This window comes from Molossus molossus, unplaced genomic scaffold, assembly GCF_014108415.1.
Source record: "Molossus molossus isolate mMolMol1 unplaced genomic scaffold, mMolMol1.p scaffold_m16_p_5, whole genome shotgun sequence".
In the NCBI taxonomy this organism is placed as follows: Eukaryota; Metazoa; Chordata; class Mammalia; order Chiroptera; family Molossidae; genus Molossus; species Molossus molossus.
In genome coordinates this window covers 9,043,497-9,059,427 of record NW_023425388.1, presented here as the reverse complement: position 1 = coordinate 9,059,427, position 15,931 = coordinate 9,043,497, and the positions used below count along the sequence as shown (strand labels likewise).

Below are 15,931 nucleotides of genomic sequence, written 5' to 3'. Positions count from 1 at the left end.
TTCATTGCTGCTTTTAGAAACATAAGTGCATCAGATTGCTAAAATATTCAAAATTATAGAGGAGAAAAAATTAGAAGGCACTTAAGAATTATTAATAATTTTTTTAAAAAGACCTGGACATAAAGACAAGGTAAGAAATAACCAAAATGTTATACTTGGTAGCAGGACATAGACTGATTTTTTGTTTTGTTTTTTCAAATTATAAGAGAAAGTTATAAAGATAGCAGAAGTGAGCCAGTTGGGCTGCTTAGGCTCATGAAACAAGTTACAGAGGCAAAAGAGGGGCCCTTGGAGCTTAGGAGAGGGACAGGCAAAGGCAGCACACCTTCTGGGGGAAGAAAGGGGGACCGGAAAGGCATAGGGCATGCTCCCGAGAGGGAGAGCCAGACATGGACTGGTTTTTATTTCCTTGTTTACATCATCTGTAATTTCCAAGCTTTCTACAATAACTTAGTACTTTATTATCTGACTTTTTTTTTAAAGGTCATTTTCCATCCCCCTATTACTGGAGTGAAGACAGACACTGTTTATCCAATTTATAGTTTTCCTGGAGCTGGATCTACTTAGATAATAGATACCATGTAGAATTCTCCTATTATTATGGAACTGACTTAGCAGTAAGAGAAAAAAGGTAACATGAAGCTAGATGTCTTACTCTTTAAAAGTTTAACTTAAATACCTCTACCCGATCTCCTCTACACAAAATAAGTAAAGCCCCAAACATTCAAACAATGGCAACTTACTGGATATTCAACCAAATCAACAGGTTGTCTAAATGGTTCAGAATCTTCACATTGAAAAATTAAGTTCACTAGTTCCTTACACTGTTTCTTCCAGTTGCTTTCAACAGAGCTGGTTGCTTTGCTGCTCCTTTTTTTCCAATCATAGACCTAAAAATATATTCACAATATTAAAAGTATTTTCAGTGTTGGAAAATTGACACTATAATGTCATATTTGATTTTCTATCTACTTGGGGGAAAACTTCACTTTTCTGAAAAAATTCAATAATGTCACATCTAGAAATGTGTTACTCTAGAAACATTATTCATTCCAGCACTTATTTCCCATGTTTAGAAAATGTTTTTGCAGAATCTGAAATGTCACATTGGATGATGGGGTAGGCAGAACAATGACTCAAAGATCTCTACATCCTGATCCCAAGACCCTGTGACTATGTCACTTCACAAGGTAAAAGGGAATCTGTAGCTGTGACTGAAGGTTTGATCTTGAGATGGGGAGACTGTCCTGGATTATTTATCTGGCTGTGCCCCATTGTAATCACAAGGGTCCCTACAAGAGAGAGGCAGAGGGACAGAGACAGAGACTGGAAGAAGTTAGTAACGCTGCTAACCTGAAGGTGGAAGGGGCCATGAGCCTCTAAAAGCTGGGAAATGTGAGGAAACGAATTCTACTGCAGAGTTTCCAGAAAGGAAAGCAGCTATGCTGACAGCGTGACTCTGGCCCAGTGAGACCCATATCAAACGTCCCATTCACAGAACTGGAACATAATGTTTTTGTTGTCTAAGCCCTTTGATTTGTAATTTGCTACAGTTGCTATAGCAAACAAATTCTAAACAGATACTAAACACTTAGAAGAATTATATAAAAATGACAATCAGATTGACAGTAATTCAAGTCTAAATTTTCCAATGTTATCTGGGGCAAGCATATTATGAAAACTGTTATAAAAAGCTTAAGTTTAAGCAGCTTTTGAATGAAATTTACATTTTTGAGCATTTTCAGAGTAATAACCTTGACTTTAATTGACATATTCATTAGAACTTCAAGAGTTCTGCTGGTGACACCACAATTTTAACTACCCAGTATACAAAACTTTTTTCCATACATCCCCCAACTAATCCTCATTTTTTTAAAAAAAGGTTGTTACCAAATGCTAGTTAACTTTTCCCTTCAAAGGTCTCATCTTTTTCCCTTCCTTTCCTTTCCATTCCAAGCAAACACTATCCTTGACTAGATACTAACTCACCTCCTTTACTATCTTCTTATCCCTCAAAACGTATTTATCTATTTTAACTGTGCAGTTTATTATCTACTTTCGATGAAAACCTTGGTTTTCAATATCACCACCATCTGCTTCCAAAATTACAGCCATGCACAGCCACTTTGCTCATTCCACCATTCAACCTCTACAGCAAACCAGTGCCCTTACTAACCCACTAACATGCCACACTTCATTGCTTTTTCGGCTTAGATCATAATATCCCCTACTCTTTTTTACTCTTCTAACTGTATCAAACACCAACTTTTCCACCAAACCTTACCTAACTATACAGCTTTCAGTGATTATTCCTCTTTCTCTTACAAAATTTTCCATATCTATATCAATATAACTTTTCAAAAGCAACACCTAAGATCTTAGGTTGACTTTAAATAAAGAATAAACAACAAAGGTCAAATCAGGCAGATTAACTTACTCTCCTTCTTCCAGAAGATGTTTTAGGAAGATCATTATCATCCTAGAAATAAAAATCAGAGCACCTTAGGAGTTAATATTCTCATTAGAAACGTAATAATCTTAATTTAAAAAGTATATGAAAAACAGTGTTCTAACTTGTTAACAAAATCTCAAAAGAGAGACTATATCAGATGATCTTTGTGGCAAACTCCAACCATTCTTAATAACCCTTTACATTCCCTAAAAACATGCACTAATTCCAAAATATAGCTATAAAAAGCAGCTTTAAGTTTGTGTTTTAACTCTATTCATAAACCCCAGAAAGTCTCCTACAATTCCTGTATTCTGTACTCTCCACATTGTCTTATTCCCTAAAATCAATACCCATTTTTATTCCAATATAATTAGTACGAGAATCCGTGAACTACAATAAAAGTTTGTGCAGAAGTTATACTATACTGTGTTTAAAGAGTATCTTCCCTGCAATCAAAACTGACAGCCTAATTCTTAAGTAGTGCAACATCACTAATATGTGCTTCACTGACACCTCAAGACCAGCTTGACTGAAGGACTGGAGGGTACTTTGAGCATGGTCAAGTTCATTAATTTTCCATTACAATTAAATCCAATTCTCACACATTGGTTTTAAAAATATATATTTTCAAGGCACTTCCTTAATGCACCTCTTTCTCTAGCTAAAATTTGGAAAGAGAATATATTCCACATCAAAGTTATTCACTTAGACATATTTTGTTTGATATACAGATAATCAATCAATCATGGGCAAAAACAAATTATGTCACTAACCATCTAGATAATTAAAAAATATATTTTTATCAAGTGCCTTATTTTCATAGTTTATTGGAATATAGCAAGAATTGATATAGGTGTCAACATTTTCTACTTCACTCATTATTTTCAAGTTACCATTTGAAATTAAAAATCATTGTAAAATTGACAAATTTCATACCAAAGCCTTGGCGTTTTGCTCATCATTTTCAGAAGTGTTAGAAAGTTCTGAGATATCTGTACAGTCTTGATTCCTAAAAAACAATTTTTCATTTTTTTAACAGTATGCAGATACCATTATTGTTGCCAAAGATTCAAACTACAGGTCAGATATAAACAGTTACCCAACTATGCATACCTAATTTCAAGCAGAGAAGTATCAGGTTTTTACTCTGCCCTCTGCGGAAACAACTATCTATCTTAGAATATGAAAAGTAAGGGTTGTTTTTTTCTTTTTTCCAGTTAAGTACGTATGGAAATTTAGCTAGTAATCCAGAAAAAAACATATATATGGCCTCAGTTAATGAATATAAGAACAAGTTTTTCTAAGTATCATCACTAGTAATAATCATACAGTAAGTACCAAGAAAAGGGTTCATTTGAGATAGAAGAGAATAGAAAGAAAAAAAAATGAAGCAGCACTTAAAGCAAATTACATCTTAACCTCACTGTAAACACAGAAAGAATCCTAAAGTAGGGATGTCCAGGCATAAAGGAGATAAAAATGGCATGTGATCTTCCTGAAGAAAAAGAAGGAAGTTCTGGGAGAACAGTAGTAGGTTCAAGTGGTCCAGACATAGGACAGATTTAACTAAGGAAAGTGAGATCGACTGCAATGTGTTGCTACATACTAAAAACGATGGCGGAGTTTACAAAGTATCTCCTCAAATATATTCTTCTTCTACAGAATTTTTATAGCTCTGGGGAAAAAGCATGTAAGATCATATAGCAAAACTCACTAATTTTAAAGGATACAGGCTGAGTAATTTGTCCAGTCACATTAAACATTCCCTAGAAGACATTAGGCTAGACCTTGGATCTTGATTTTCCAGGTCTCTTTTCCCAATGCAGAAAAGTATGTGAAATAGTCGTGCATGTACAAACACTCTCATAGGACACAATCCAAAGACTAAAATGCAATCTAATTATGAGAAAATATCAGACAAACAAAATTAAGTACTCACACAAATCATCTAAAACTTATAAAAAATGATGAGGTCATGAAAGAAAGGAAAGACCTGGGAACAGGTTAAAGAAAATTAAATAAAACATTGAATATGATGGGGATTCTGGATAGGATCCTGAAACAGAAAAAGGTATTGATATAAAAACTAAAAACCTAATTAAGTACTACAGCTTACTCAATACTACTGTACCAAGGATAATTCCTTAGTATTTCATGGGGATACCATAGATATGTAAAAAATTGTTAACCAAAGGGAAACAGATAGGTGAAGAATATCTATCTATCTATCTATCTATCTATCTATCTATCTATCTATCTACCTGACAACTGTCTGTAGTATAAAGTTATTTCAAAATTTTAAGTAGAAAAATTTGGATTAATTTCTCACTCCTTTATAGAAATTACAATCACAGTAAGTATGTGAAATGTCATTTAAAGTAACATATTAAAAGGGTGTAAAATTCAGAGAGCAAAATTAAGCACTGGATAGATGCAAGAACACAATATGCAGTCACTTTTCCACAACTTTTTAATAATATGAAGTCACTTACTTGATAAATTTTAAAAGTTGGTCAGTTATCTTCTTAGCTGATCTTGCAATTACACTCTCAGGTTCATTAAATGTTCTGGCATTATGTTCTATATATCTGACTTCCCAAACCAATGCAGATAGCCTCCTTCAAAATAAGGCAATTTATGTTTTAGAAAATAGAGAGACAGAAACCAAGTAAAAAATTCAGCATGTGAAGCCAGCATGAGATAGTAATTAAACCATAAGTGCAGAGTAACAATGAATAATCTTCTCGTACTGTCAACTGGATCATATTCATAAGCAATTATACTGGTAGCTGAACTACAGAGAATTTATTTAAGGACCAAAAAGCTTAACAGATCACTTAATCGCATCCAGAAAATCAACAGAGCAACCTTCCCTTTTCACACTGCCTGTGGGTACATTTGAAGTTGTTGAGACTCAATAAAGAAAATGTGTTCAACACCATCAACCCTAAGAATCAATCTCACTATAAAGGAGCAAAGAAATTTCTGACCAAATGCATATTTTCATGTTTGACTACTGAACTCAAGAAGTCAGTTTTTTATAATAATTTTTCAAAGTACTTGAATTATAAAAAATAATATACCATCAATTGCTTTAAAAATATCAGTAAGAATAGTAAATTTTAGTCCAGCTGGTGTGGCTCAGTGGTTGAGCGTCAACCCATGCATCAAGAGGTCACCGGTTCAATTCCTGGTCAGGGCATATGCCTAGGTTGTGGGCCTGATCCCCAGTGGGGGGGCATGTAGGAGGCGGCCAATTGATGTTCTCTCTCATCGATGTTTCCATCTCTCTCGCCCTCTCCCTTCCTCTCCCTCTAAACTCAATAAAGGGGAAAAAAAATAAAAAATAGGAAATTTTATAGTCATCAGTGCTCTGAAAGATTGAAAGTACATGACTCTAGGTAACTAATCTTTCAGAGACCAAAGTCCACTTAACTAAATTTTACTTTTACATGGAACAGCTGAAAAGGAATGTTAAACATACAAATGAAAACATATTATTTCTCCCTGGCCAGGTAGCTTATTGGTTAGAGTGTCGTCTATATACCAAGGTTTCAGGGTTTCCTTCCCAGTCAGGGCACATACAAGAACCAACCAATGAAGGCACAAATAAGTGAAACAACAAATTAATGCCCACCCCCCTCTCTCTAGAATATATATTCTAACTACTTAACATAATTTGTAAGAAAAACAGACTACTTAAGTAAGCTTAAAGAATGAATCTGATCATTTTCTTTTTTTCTTTTTTTTGAAAGGGGAGTCCCTGCTCAGAGGGTGGTGCCCCTACTCTCGGGCACTCGGGCAGTAGGGATTTATTATTTATTTATTGGTACGTGCCCCTGGCAAGAACCAAACCTGGGACTCTCTGGTCCACAGGCCGAAGTTCCAACAGCTGAGCCAAACCGGCCAGGGCTGATCATTTTCTTATCCAGGTTCTAACCACACCTACCCAGAGGCACCTAACACAATGTTTTACAGAACCAAAAAATTACGATAATGAAAAAAGAAAATGAAACAAAATAATGTTAGTCCCCATTCCATCACTGTCATCATCAATTACCATTACCTCTATTTACTCTCGTTAGTATGCCCAAGTATTTTTTCAAACTATTTTTAAAGTAGGTTTCTACTAACCTGTAAAATCGATTAACAAGTCTCATTCGAATTGTGTAAAGATCAGTTGGGTAAGCCACTACAGTACAGTACTTCGGGTATGTACACAGATCAACTGGACCTGCAAAAGCTGCTGCTATATCTGTCAGGGCAGACAGAAGAGTTTTTATTAATAAATTCATAACATGTAAATGTATTTGTCCACAAATCATTCATAAAATACGCTACCAGCTACATTTAATACCGCAGGCTTAACCAAAAGACAACAACTAGAAACTAAAGTAATAAACTCAACCACAATTATGATACATTTTTAAGTATCTGTGTAGAAAATAAGCTTGAGCATTAAACATTTCACACTAAAATAACTTACCAAGATTCAAAAGTTGATCTATACCACTAATAAGTCGTTCACATTCTTCATCTCTTGATTTCTGACCCCATTCACCATCTTGTGGTTTGTAGAGCAATTTCTCTAGCTCATCTGAAGTAACAGAAATACTAGCTCCTAATTCCTCAGGTGGATCAACTATGAATTCCATTAAAAAAGAATGAAACAAACAAAAAAACAAATATACACTGTTTAAGTTGTCAAAGGTCATAAACAAGACACTAATTACAAAGAACAAAGTAGTTGCTTAATAGCAGAGATACCTGGCAGACACCACCTAAATCAAATGATTAAAGTTTACATCCCCAGTAACAGGATAATTGGTACTATGTGCCTCCTTATGATGAGGAAATACAATATCACTTTTCTGACCCTCTTGCCCCAAATGCAAAACACCACACAAACGCAAACTGAGGGAAATTCTACAAAATAACAGGCCAGTACTCTTCAAGGGTCATGGTCATGAAAGATAATGGAAAGACTCAGGGATCCCAGATTAAAAGAGACTAAAAAGGGATGGCAATGAAATCCAGTATGTGAACGGACATTAGAACAATACTTCAAATTCAAAGGTCTATAGATTAGAAATGTATCAGTGATAATTTCCTGGTTGATAGTCTCACTATAGTTATCTAAGATATTAACATTTGAGAAAACTGGAGATCCATAAATTCTATGCACTATTTTCTAACAACCTACAAGTCTCAAATTATTTCAAAATAAAATATTTTACAAGTGCAAAAAAAAACTAATAATGAAAGGGTACACATTTTTAAAAGGAACAAGAGATACCCTGGCCAGTGTAGCTCAGTTGGTTGGGCATCTTCCCATGCACCAGGAGGATGCTGGTTCAATTCCTGGTCAGGGCACATACCTGTGTTATGGGCTTGATCCCCAGCAGGGGGCATGCAGGAGGCAGATCAATGTTGCATTCTCACATCAATGTTTCTCTCTCTCCCTTTCCCTTCCCCTCTCTCTAAAAACCCATAAACTATTCTTTAAAAAATAAATAGCCTTGATCAGTTTTGCTCAGTGGTTAGAGCATCCACCTACAGACTAAAGGGTCTTGGGTTCGATTCCAGTCAGGGGCACATACCTGGGTTGCAGGTTCAACCCCTGGACCCAATTGGGGTTGGGCAGGAGGCAACCAGTTGATGTGTCTCTCTCACATCAATGTTTCCGTTCCTTTCTCTCCCTCTCTCTTCCCCTCCCTCTGCCTCCCTCCCTCCCTAAATATCAATGGAAAAATATCCTCAGGTGAGGTTAACAAAATAAAAATTACCAAGGGGCATCATGAATATTCAGAAAACATTTTTCTTGAAAATCATAAATAAAAAAAGAAAACTGTCAACAGGACTAGAAGATAAACCTAACAATGATAGATAATATCCATTTCCAAGACTGTTAATGAAAGTGAGCCTCTCTTCATACGTTCATTTTTCTGCCTGCTCATTATCTTTTGACAATTCTTCTAAAGGTTTCCTGATCTCAGTAACATGTAAAATCTCTTTATGTAAGAGCTTTCTATGATTTGTAACATCCTTTACAAAAGAACAGCTATAAACAGTAGTCAAAAGCACTGGTTGGAGCGTGATGACTTGGGTTAGAAGCCCAATCCCTACCCTTTCTAGATGTGTGTGTGTGTGACTTAAACAAACTGATGCAAATTCAATGACCCTTAGTTCCATCATGTATAAAATTAATAACAGAGCATCAACCTCAGAACAGCATTAAATGAACTAATCTACAGTCCTTTGAAACAGTAAAATCTTAAAAAGTGCTATTTTTTTTCTTACCTATTATATGCTTTCTATGTTCAAAAATGTCTTTTCCCATTGTTTGTAAATTACTGAGCTCAAATGAAAATCTAACAAATGGAGGTCAATGGTGACTTTTGAAAGTGCAGTTACTAGAAAAACATTTTTTGAAAAAAATTTCTCATTTCCATAAAAATCCTCATTTCCAAAGTAAACCAAGACAATGGTTTATGGAGATATATCAGAGAATAAACACAAAGAAAAGGGCTTGGCCCCTAAGGCAGACAACAAGAAAAACTCGTGGAGCAAAGATTTCACGTGTCAAAAAAATAGTGGGGATAAAAGGACAAAAGTTTTTGTATGTTTTTTAGATTAAATAAACACTAATATAAATCTTAAGAGTAAAGAAATGGAGGCAAGAGACATAGAGCACCCTTCAAAAAGTCTGCAAGAAGTAAATTAACTCAATAAATAAAATGTTCAAGAAAGCCGCCTGGCTGATGTTGAGCCTTGACCCATGCATGCACCAAGAGGTCCCGGTTTGATTCCTGGTCAGGGCACTTGCCCAGGCTGTGGGCCAATTCCCCAGTGGGGGGCATGCAGGAGGCAGCCAATCGATGTTCTCTCTCATTCATGTTCCTATCTCTCTCTTCCTCTCTCTCTAAAATCAATAAAGAAAAATCTTTTAAATGTTCAAGAAAGCCAAATGAAAGATGTTTCAAGGTATAAGAGACAAATTCAAACTCAAAAGGAGAGGAAAGAGAAAACTAGAACTGTTCGAGGGAAGGAACTACGTGTAAGATCCAGGTCCAAGAGAAGGAGAAAGCACTGGGCAGCAAGCGCCGAGGGCAGAGGCTGGCTCTCCCATACAACACCTTTCTCTCACTGGAGGAAGAGAGAATCCACAGTAAGACAGACAAGTGAGGTAAAGTAGAAGACAGAAGCCAAGTTAGAGCTTTTCTCTGAAGGAAGAACAAGGTAACAGAGTAAGGATGAGGAAAAGGAAACAGAGGCATGAAGGAGGTCAATAGAGTTGTAAGCAGGATTACATGAGAACTGGCCATGGACTACTAAGACGTGACCAGCATCAAGGGGGAATAAGAAATAATGAACCAGCCCTGGCCGGTTTGGCTCAGCGGTTGGAGTGTCGGCCTGAGGTCCAGAGAGACCTGGGTTCGGTTCCCGCTAAGGGCACGTACCTCAGTTGCAGTTTGTCCCCGGCCCTGGTTGGGTCGTGTGGATGGCAACCACTCAATGTGTCCCTTTCACATTGATGTTTCTCTCTCTCTCTCTCCTTTCCACTCTATCTGAACAAAAAATGGGAAAATGTCCTCGGGTGAGGATAAATAAAAATAAAAAATAAAAAGAAATAATGAACCAGATACACATAATTTTGTTGACTTCTTTTAGGAAAGCTCCCATTACCATAATTTGAAAACATGTCTCAAAGAATACAATTCACTCTATGTGCATTACTAAGATAAAAAATGAAAAACATAAAGGTAAAATACTTTCATTGTTTAAAAATTACATACCATTATCAGGAATTGGTTCCATATCCCATGGGCTAAGCTTTTCAATTTCAGTATTGTCCCACCTGTTAAAACCAAAAGAAAAGTTTGGGTAACCCTTCATAAAGAAACTTGTGGCTAATAATTTACAACAGTAAACAGGAATACATAAAATGAAAATTAACCACACTGTAGCAGTAAAAGTTTAAATGTTAACAGTAAAAAATGTTAAGGATACATAAAAAATTAAGTGTAAAAATGTTATGGCAGGTTCAAGAACAAAACTAGAAATCTTGTGTGGCCTGTACCAGGTTAAGTGAAGAAAAACTCAAACACAGTGTGAAGGACTTGAATGCGACGCTTCAGAATATAGACTTTATTCCACAGCCAATGAAAAGGCAGCAAAGTTGTTGTTTTTTTTTTAACAAAGGAAATAAAGTAATATGTGTTCCTGAATTATGATCCTGTAATGTCAGGTGGAGGAAATATTAGGAAGCTACAGAAAAGGTCCCAGGGAAGTAAGCAGAGACTGCACCCCAAGAAGTACTAGTGAAGAGGAAATGATAAGAGCATGCTTAAGAAACACTGTAGAGCCCTGGCCGGTTTGGCTCAGCGGTTAGAGCGTCGACCTGCGGTCCAGAGAGATCCAGGTTCGGTTCCCGCTAAGGGCATGTACCTCGGTTGCAGTTTGTCCCCGGCCCTGGTTTGGTTGTGCGGGTGGCAACCACTCGATGTGTCCTTTTCACATCGATGTTTCTCTCTCTCTCTGTTCCTCTCTCTCCCTCCCACTCTACCTGAATAAAAAAATGGAAAAATGTCCTCAGTGAGGATGATAAAAAAAAAGAAACACTGTAGAGGTGACACTACTGTGACTTAATGACAGATCAAAACAGTGGTGTTTTTAACCTGAAATGTATCAGTTGTTCATACAACAATCTACCATAATGTACAAATGTTTGTAGATGATTCGTTTTCATCTGCGTACAGACCTAACAATGTAACACTGGAAATGACTATCAGGGTATTGTGGCTGATAGGGCTCTTGACTTAGCACCGTTCCAAACCACCAGGCATCATCAATGATAGAACGGAACCTGTCACCTGGAAGAGATATGACCCAGTCTGAGACATCAGTTTGCAACACTATTTTAAATTTATAAAGTAACATGATATAAATTTCAGTTAAGATAATCAAAGCATTTTTTTTGTCAGATTAGCAATCCATCCCCACTTCTCAGCAGCCTTCAGTAATAATAACGCAGATGTGAAAGATTACACTAGGCAATTTATTGAAGGTACATGCCATACAGTATTATAGGCTAAAATGGTTTATGACTTAGGTTCCGTTGTTTAGTGAATCAAAACACCCACTCCAAAATAAGTTCTATTATATTTTACAACACAAAACAAAGAACAAAGTTTAACAAAACTCACAAATCTTTCACAACACTACTATCGATAAATACTCTTGTAATAAGTATATTAAATACATACTTATAAAACATAACATTTCCTGAAGAATAAAACAAATTATAAAAGGTAACTATGATTAGAATTTAATCCATGATTTTCTAAAGTTGTTCCTATATAAGTATCTTCACATGAAACAGTGTTATAATTCTTTATAAATATGTTTTTATTGATTTTTTTAGAGAGGGGAAGGGAGAGAGAGATAGAAATATGGATGTGAGAGAGACACATCAATTGGCTGCTTCGTGCATGACCCCTGCTGGGGATCAAGCCCGCAACCCGGGCAAGTGCCTCGACCTGAATTGATCTGGGACCTCTCAGTCCACGGGACAACCCTCAATCCACTGAGCGACACCAGCTGGGCACAATGTTCTAATTCTTAAGATCTCATAATATAAATCAGGTATAAATCTACTCTCAACAACGCTTACACATTTATTATTTTTTAAAAAGTTTGCCCTGGCCGGTTTGGCTCAGCAGTTAAGAGCGTCAGTCTGCGGACCAGAGAGTCACAGGTTCGGTTCCCGCTAAGGGCACGTACCTCATTTGCAATTTGTCCCCAGCCCTGATTGGGGTTGTATGGGTGGCAACCACTTGATGTGTCTCTCTCACATTGATGTTTCTCTCTCTCTCTCTCTTCCTCCCTCTCTCCCTCCAGCTCTATCTGAAGATAAGTGCAAAAATGTCCTCAGGTGAGGTTAAACATCCATATATCCCATTATCTTACCATAACATAAAAACAGGCAAGCAGATCTTAGTAAGACTAACCAACTGACTTCAACCAACTTCAGGGATTTTAGACTACACACCTTTGCAAATGTATTCTATAATTAAAACACTTCTAGTCCAGCCAGCGTGGCTCAGTAGTTAAGCGTCGACCCCTGCACCAAGAGGTTGCCGATTCGATTCCCGGTCAGAGCACATGCCCAGGTTGTGGGCCCGATCCCCAGTGGGGGACATGCAGGAGGCAGCCAATCGATGTTCACTCTCATTGATGTTTTTAATTTCTCTCTCCCTCTCTTCCTCTCTCTCTAAAATTAATAAAGAAAAAAAATTAAGAGATTATCAGAATTAATCTCTTTACAAAAAATCCTACCAAAAAAAAAAAAACACCTGTAGGAAAATAAACTGTATTTGGCCTGTTTTACACATATTGCAAAAGAAACAGACTACTGTAAGAACAATATCTCTTCCTTTACATCCACCCCACCATTTAAAAAAAAAAAAAAATAGTCAATCATCCAGAATTAATAATTCTTCAAGGAAACTTTTGTGGAAACAATACCAATCAAAATTAAAGTTACATGTGCCTACCACCTAGTGTAAAATAAAATCAAGTAATACAATCAAAAAAAAATTAAAGTTACATTTCACTAAGAAAGAAAATATTTACATAATAAAATACCCACAAAGCCTTGACTAAAGAGGGTATGCTTACAGTGAATTCTGTAAGAAACAGCAACATCACAATTATCAGTTACACGTTTTAAGGTTCTTAATAATTTTAAAATTCACATGGCTTTTATGTATTTTACATCAAAATCACTAAAAATCTGTAAGCCCCTCATCCCTCCACCCATCTCTCTACCATTAATTAAATTAGACTTTTGAAAGTATTTCATAATATATAGATATTCTAAAACTTCAACTTCAGAAATACATTGTAATAAATTTTTTTCTAACTTTTTTAATGAAAGGCATATACCTCAAACCTGACATAACACTGGTTTTTATCCAATCATGTGTCAATAACCTAATTTAATATAAATAGCAATTACAATATTAATGTAGTAACAAATTCAGTGGCTTCATTTTGAGATGCCTATAAACATGGTTACAAGAAAGCCAGTTTTTTATACCAAAAATTAACTTTATAATATTCTTCTTCCCTATTTATCTCTAACACTAAAAGATTCATTCAATTTGGACAAAAATATTTCTTCAGTGTAAGACTAACACTTTTTTTTTCTCTTTAATCTTCACCTGAGGACATGATTAGAGAGAAGAAGGGGAAAAAAAAAACAAAAAACACCAATCAGTTGCTTTCCATACGTGCCCCAACTGGGGATCGAACCTGCAACCCAGGTATGTGCCTTGACCAGGAATCAAACCAGCAAACCTTCGGTACATACAACACTCAACCAACTGAGCCATTCCAGCCAGGCAAGACTAACACTTTATATTAAAAGGAGCCATAAAAATTTGTTTTCTCATGGTAAAAACTGGCTTTTCTATTACAGTCTTTTCTTGGTTATTCAGGTTGATTGTTCTGTAATTTAGTTGTAATTCCAATTTGTTCCTGGGAGGAGGTGACTGTAACTTACACCTACTCTGCCACCACCTTGGAATTAAGAATTTTCAAATTTTCAAAACCTATTTTGGCTATTCATGAATAGAGTAAACTTCTGCTAAGTAAAGTTCTCAACATAGTATATATAGAAACAAGCAAATTTCTCTAATAGCACACTCGAGCTTCAGGAAAATAGGTTAAGATTTTATGGGAACGCAAAAATGAATTAATTAATATAGAAGATCTGGTACACTTTCTCAACCACAAAATTAAGATTAAAAATAACACTAGAGCCCTGGCCGGTTTGGCTCAGCGGTTAGAGCGTCGGCCTGCGGTCCTGAGAGACCTGGGTTCGGTTCCCGCTAAGGGCGCGTACCTTGGTTGCAGTTTGTCCCCAGCCCTGGTCGGTCGTGCGGATGGCAGCCACTCGATGTGTTCCTTTCACGTCGATGTTTCTCTCTCTCTCTCTCTGTTCCTCTCTCTCCCTCCCACTCTACCTGAACAAAAGATGGAAAAATGTCCTCAGGTGAGGATAAAAAAAATAAATAAAATAAAAAAATAAAAAAATAACACTAGATTATAAGAGGCAATTAGAAATCCATCTCTATAGTTTAGCTAGAAAAAATTAAATTTAAAACATTTTTTAATAGACATGTTGGCAAAACAAAATAAGAGCTTCTGACTTACATGTCAAGGGGGTTGAAAAAACATTAACAGATAAGAAATTTTAAGTTCTTTGGGAATTGGCTATATGACTTAACACCCACATATTATAGTTGCCTCTTTCTGTGCATGTTTGGCTAAATGTTTTTCTTCCAATAAAATTTCCTTTACCTCTAACCCCCAAATAATCGTGAGTACTTCTGACATTACTGGTAAAAATAGTTTACCAAGAACAACAATGCTCTTAACAATCTTTTGTTTCAACAGGGATGACTCAAAATTTATCTGAAAAGTATCTGCTTACAGTATCTGTAGAAAAAGGCAGCAGAAACTAGGAAAATTAATGAAGTTTTAACATTTATGAATGTGTACACCAAAAGATATAGCCTGGTATCTTAAATTTTAAGGTAAAACTTAAAATTTCTAGTAAGATACCAAAACTGATAATAGTAGATTAAGAAGTTATCCTAAATGACTAATGTCATTATGAGCTTCCCAAGATAACAGTACATACTGAAAAGTAATACTATAGCCCGGCCGGTGTGATTCAGTGGTTGAGCATCGACCCATGCAGTAAGAGGTCGCTGGTTGGATTCCCATCAGGGAACATGCCCAGGTTTTGGGCCCGATGCCCAGTGGGGGGCATGCAGGAGGTGGCCAGTCGATGTTCTCTCTCATCCATGTTTCTATCTCTCTCTCCCTCTCCCTTCCTCTCTCTCTAAAATCAATAAAGAAAAAAGAAAAGTAATACTATATGTACAACTGTAAAACAGGCACTACAGTTGCTAACTGATATTATCAAGCCTGATTACAGTCATCCACGTCCTGAAGAGATTAATGACCTACACAAATAAGTGACCTAAGCAAGTGAGCCCACCAGCCAGCCTTAAATGGCCACCATGAAAACCGCATTCAAGTTAGTGCCCACACTGAGGTGATTTTATTTTTTCTGTCCACCCATATACCTCATGATTATAAAGCATAAGTGTAAAATAAGCTTTTTATTTTTTGAAGGTTTCCTCAAGTCAGCCTTTTTAAGTCTGAGTTGATATCAAAGGTAAAATATTCTGGTATGCCAGACATTATCTGTGTGAAATCTGCATTATTTTTCAACTTTCTTTTTTTTTTTCCCTTTTTCTTTTTCTTTTTTTGGTACATGGCCCTAGCAGGAAACAAACCCGGGACTCTCTGGTCAACAGGCCGACGCTCCAATCTCTGAGCCAAACCGGCCAGGGATCTTTTTTTTTCTTTTCTTTATTGATTTTAGAGAGAGAGAAAAGGAGA

The 15,931-nt window shown here is 36.3% G+C and overlaps 1 protein-coding gene across 5 annotated transcripts in view; it reads right to left on the bottom strand.

Annotated features, from left to right (window-relative positions):
* The window catches only part of BRWD1 (bromodomain and WD repeat domain containing 1), a 121,740-nt gene that overhangs the window by 37,495 nt on the left and 68,314 nt on the right, over positions 1 to 15,931 (bottom strand). For all 5 annotated transcript variants that reach the window (XM_036242789.1, XM_036242785.1, XM_036242788.1 and 2 more), the window contains 8 exons: positions 11,214 to 11,325; positions 10,249 to 10,310; positions 6,939 to 7,094; positions 6,587 to 6,707; positions 4,945 to 5,070; positions 3,389 to 3,461; positions 2,438 to 2,479; positions 744 to 890 (listed from right to left, as the gene is read on the bottom strand). In XM_036242789.1, coding sequence (XP_036098682.1) covers positions 744 to 890; positions 2,438 to 2,479; positions 3,389 to 3,461; positions 4,945 to 5,070; positions 6,587 to 6,707; positions 6,939 to 7,094; positions 10,249 to 10,310; positions 11,214 to 11,325 — 839 coding nt within the window. The remainder of the gene's footprint in view (positions 1 to 743; positions 891 to 2,437; positions 2,480 to 3,388; positions 3,462 to 4,944; positions 5,071 to 6,586; positions 6,708 to 6,938; positions 7,095 to 10,248; positions 10,311 to 11,213; positions 11,326 to 15,931) is intronic.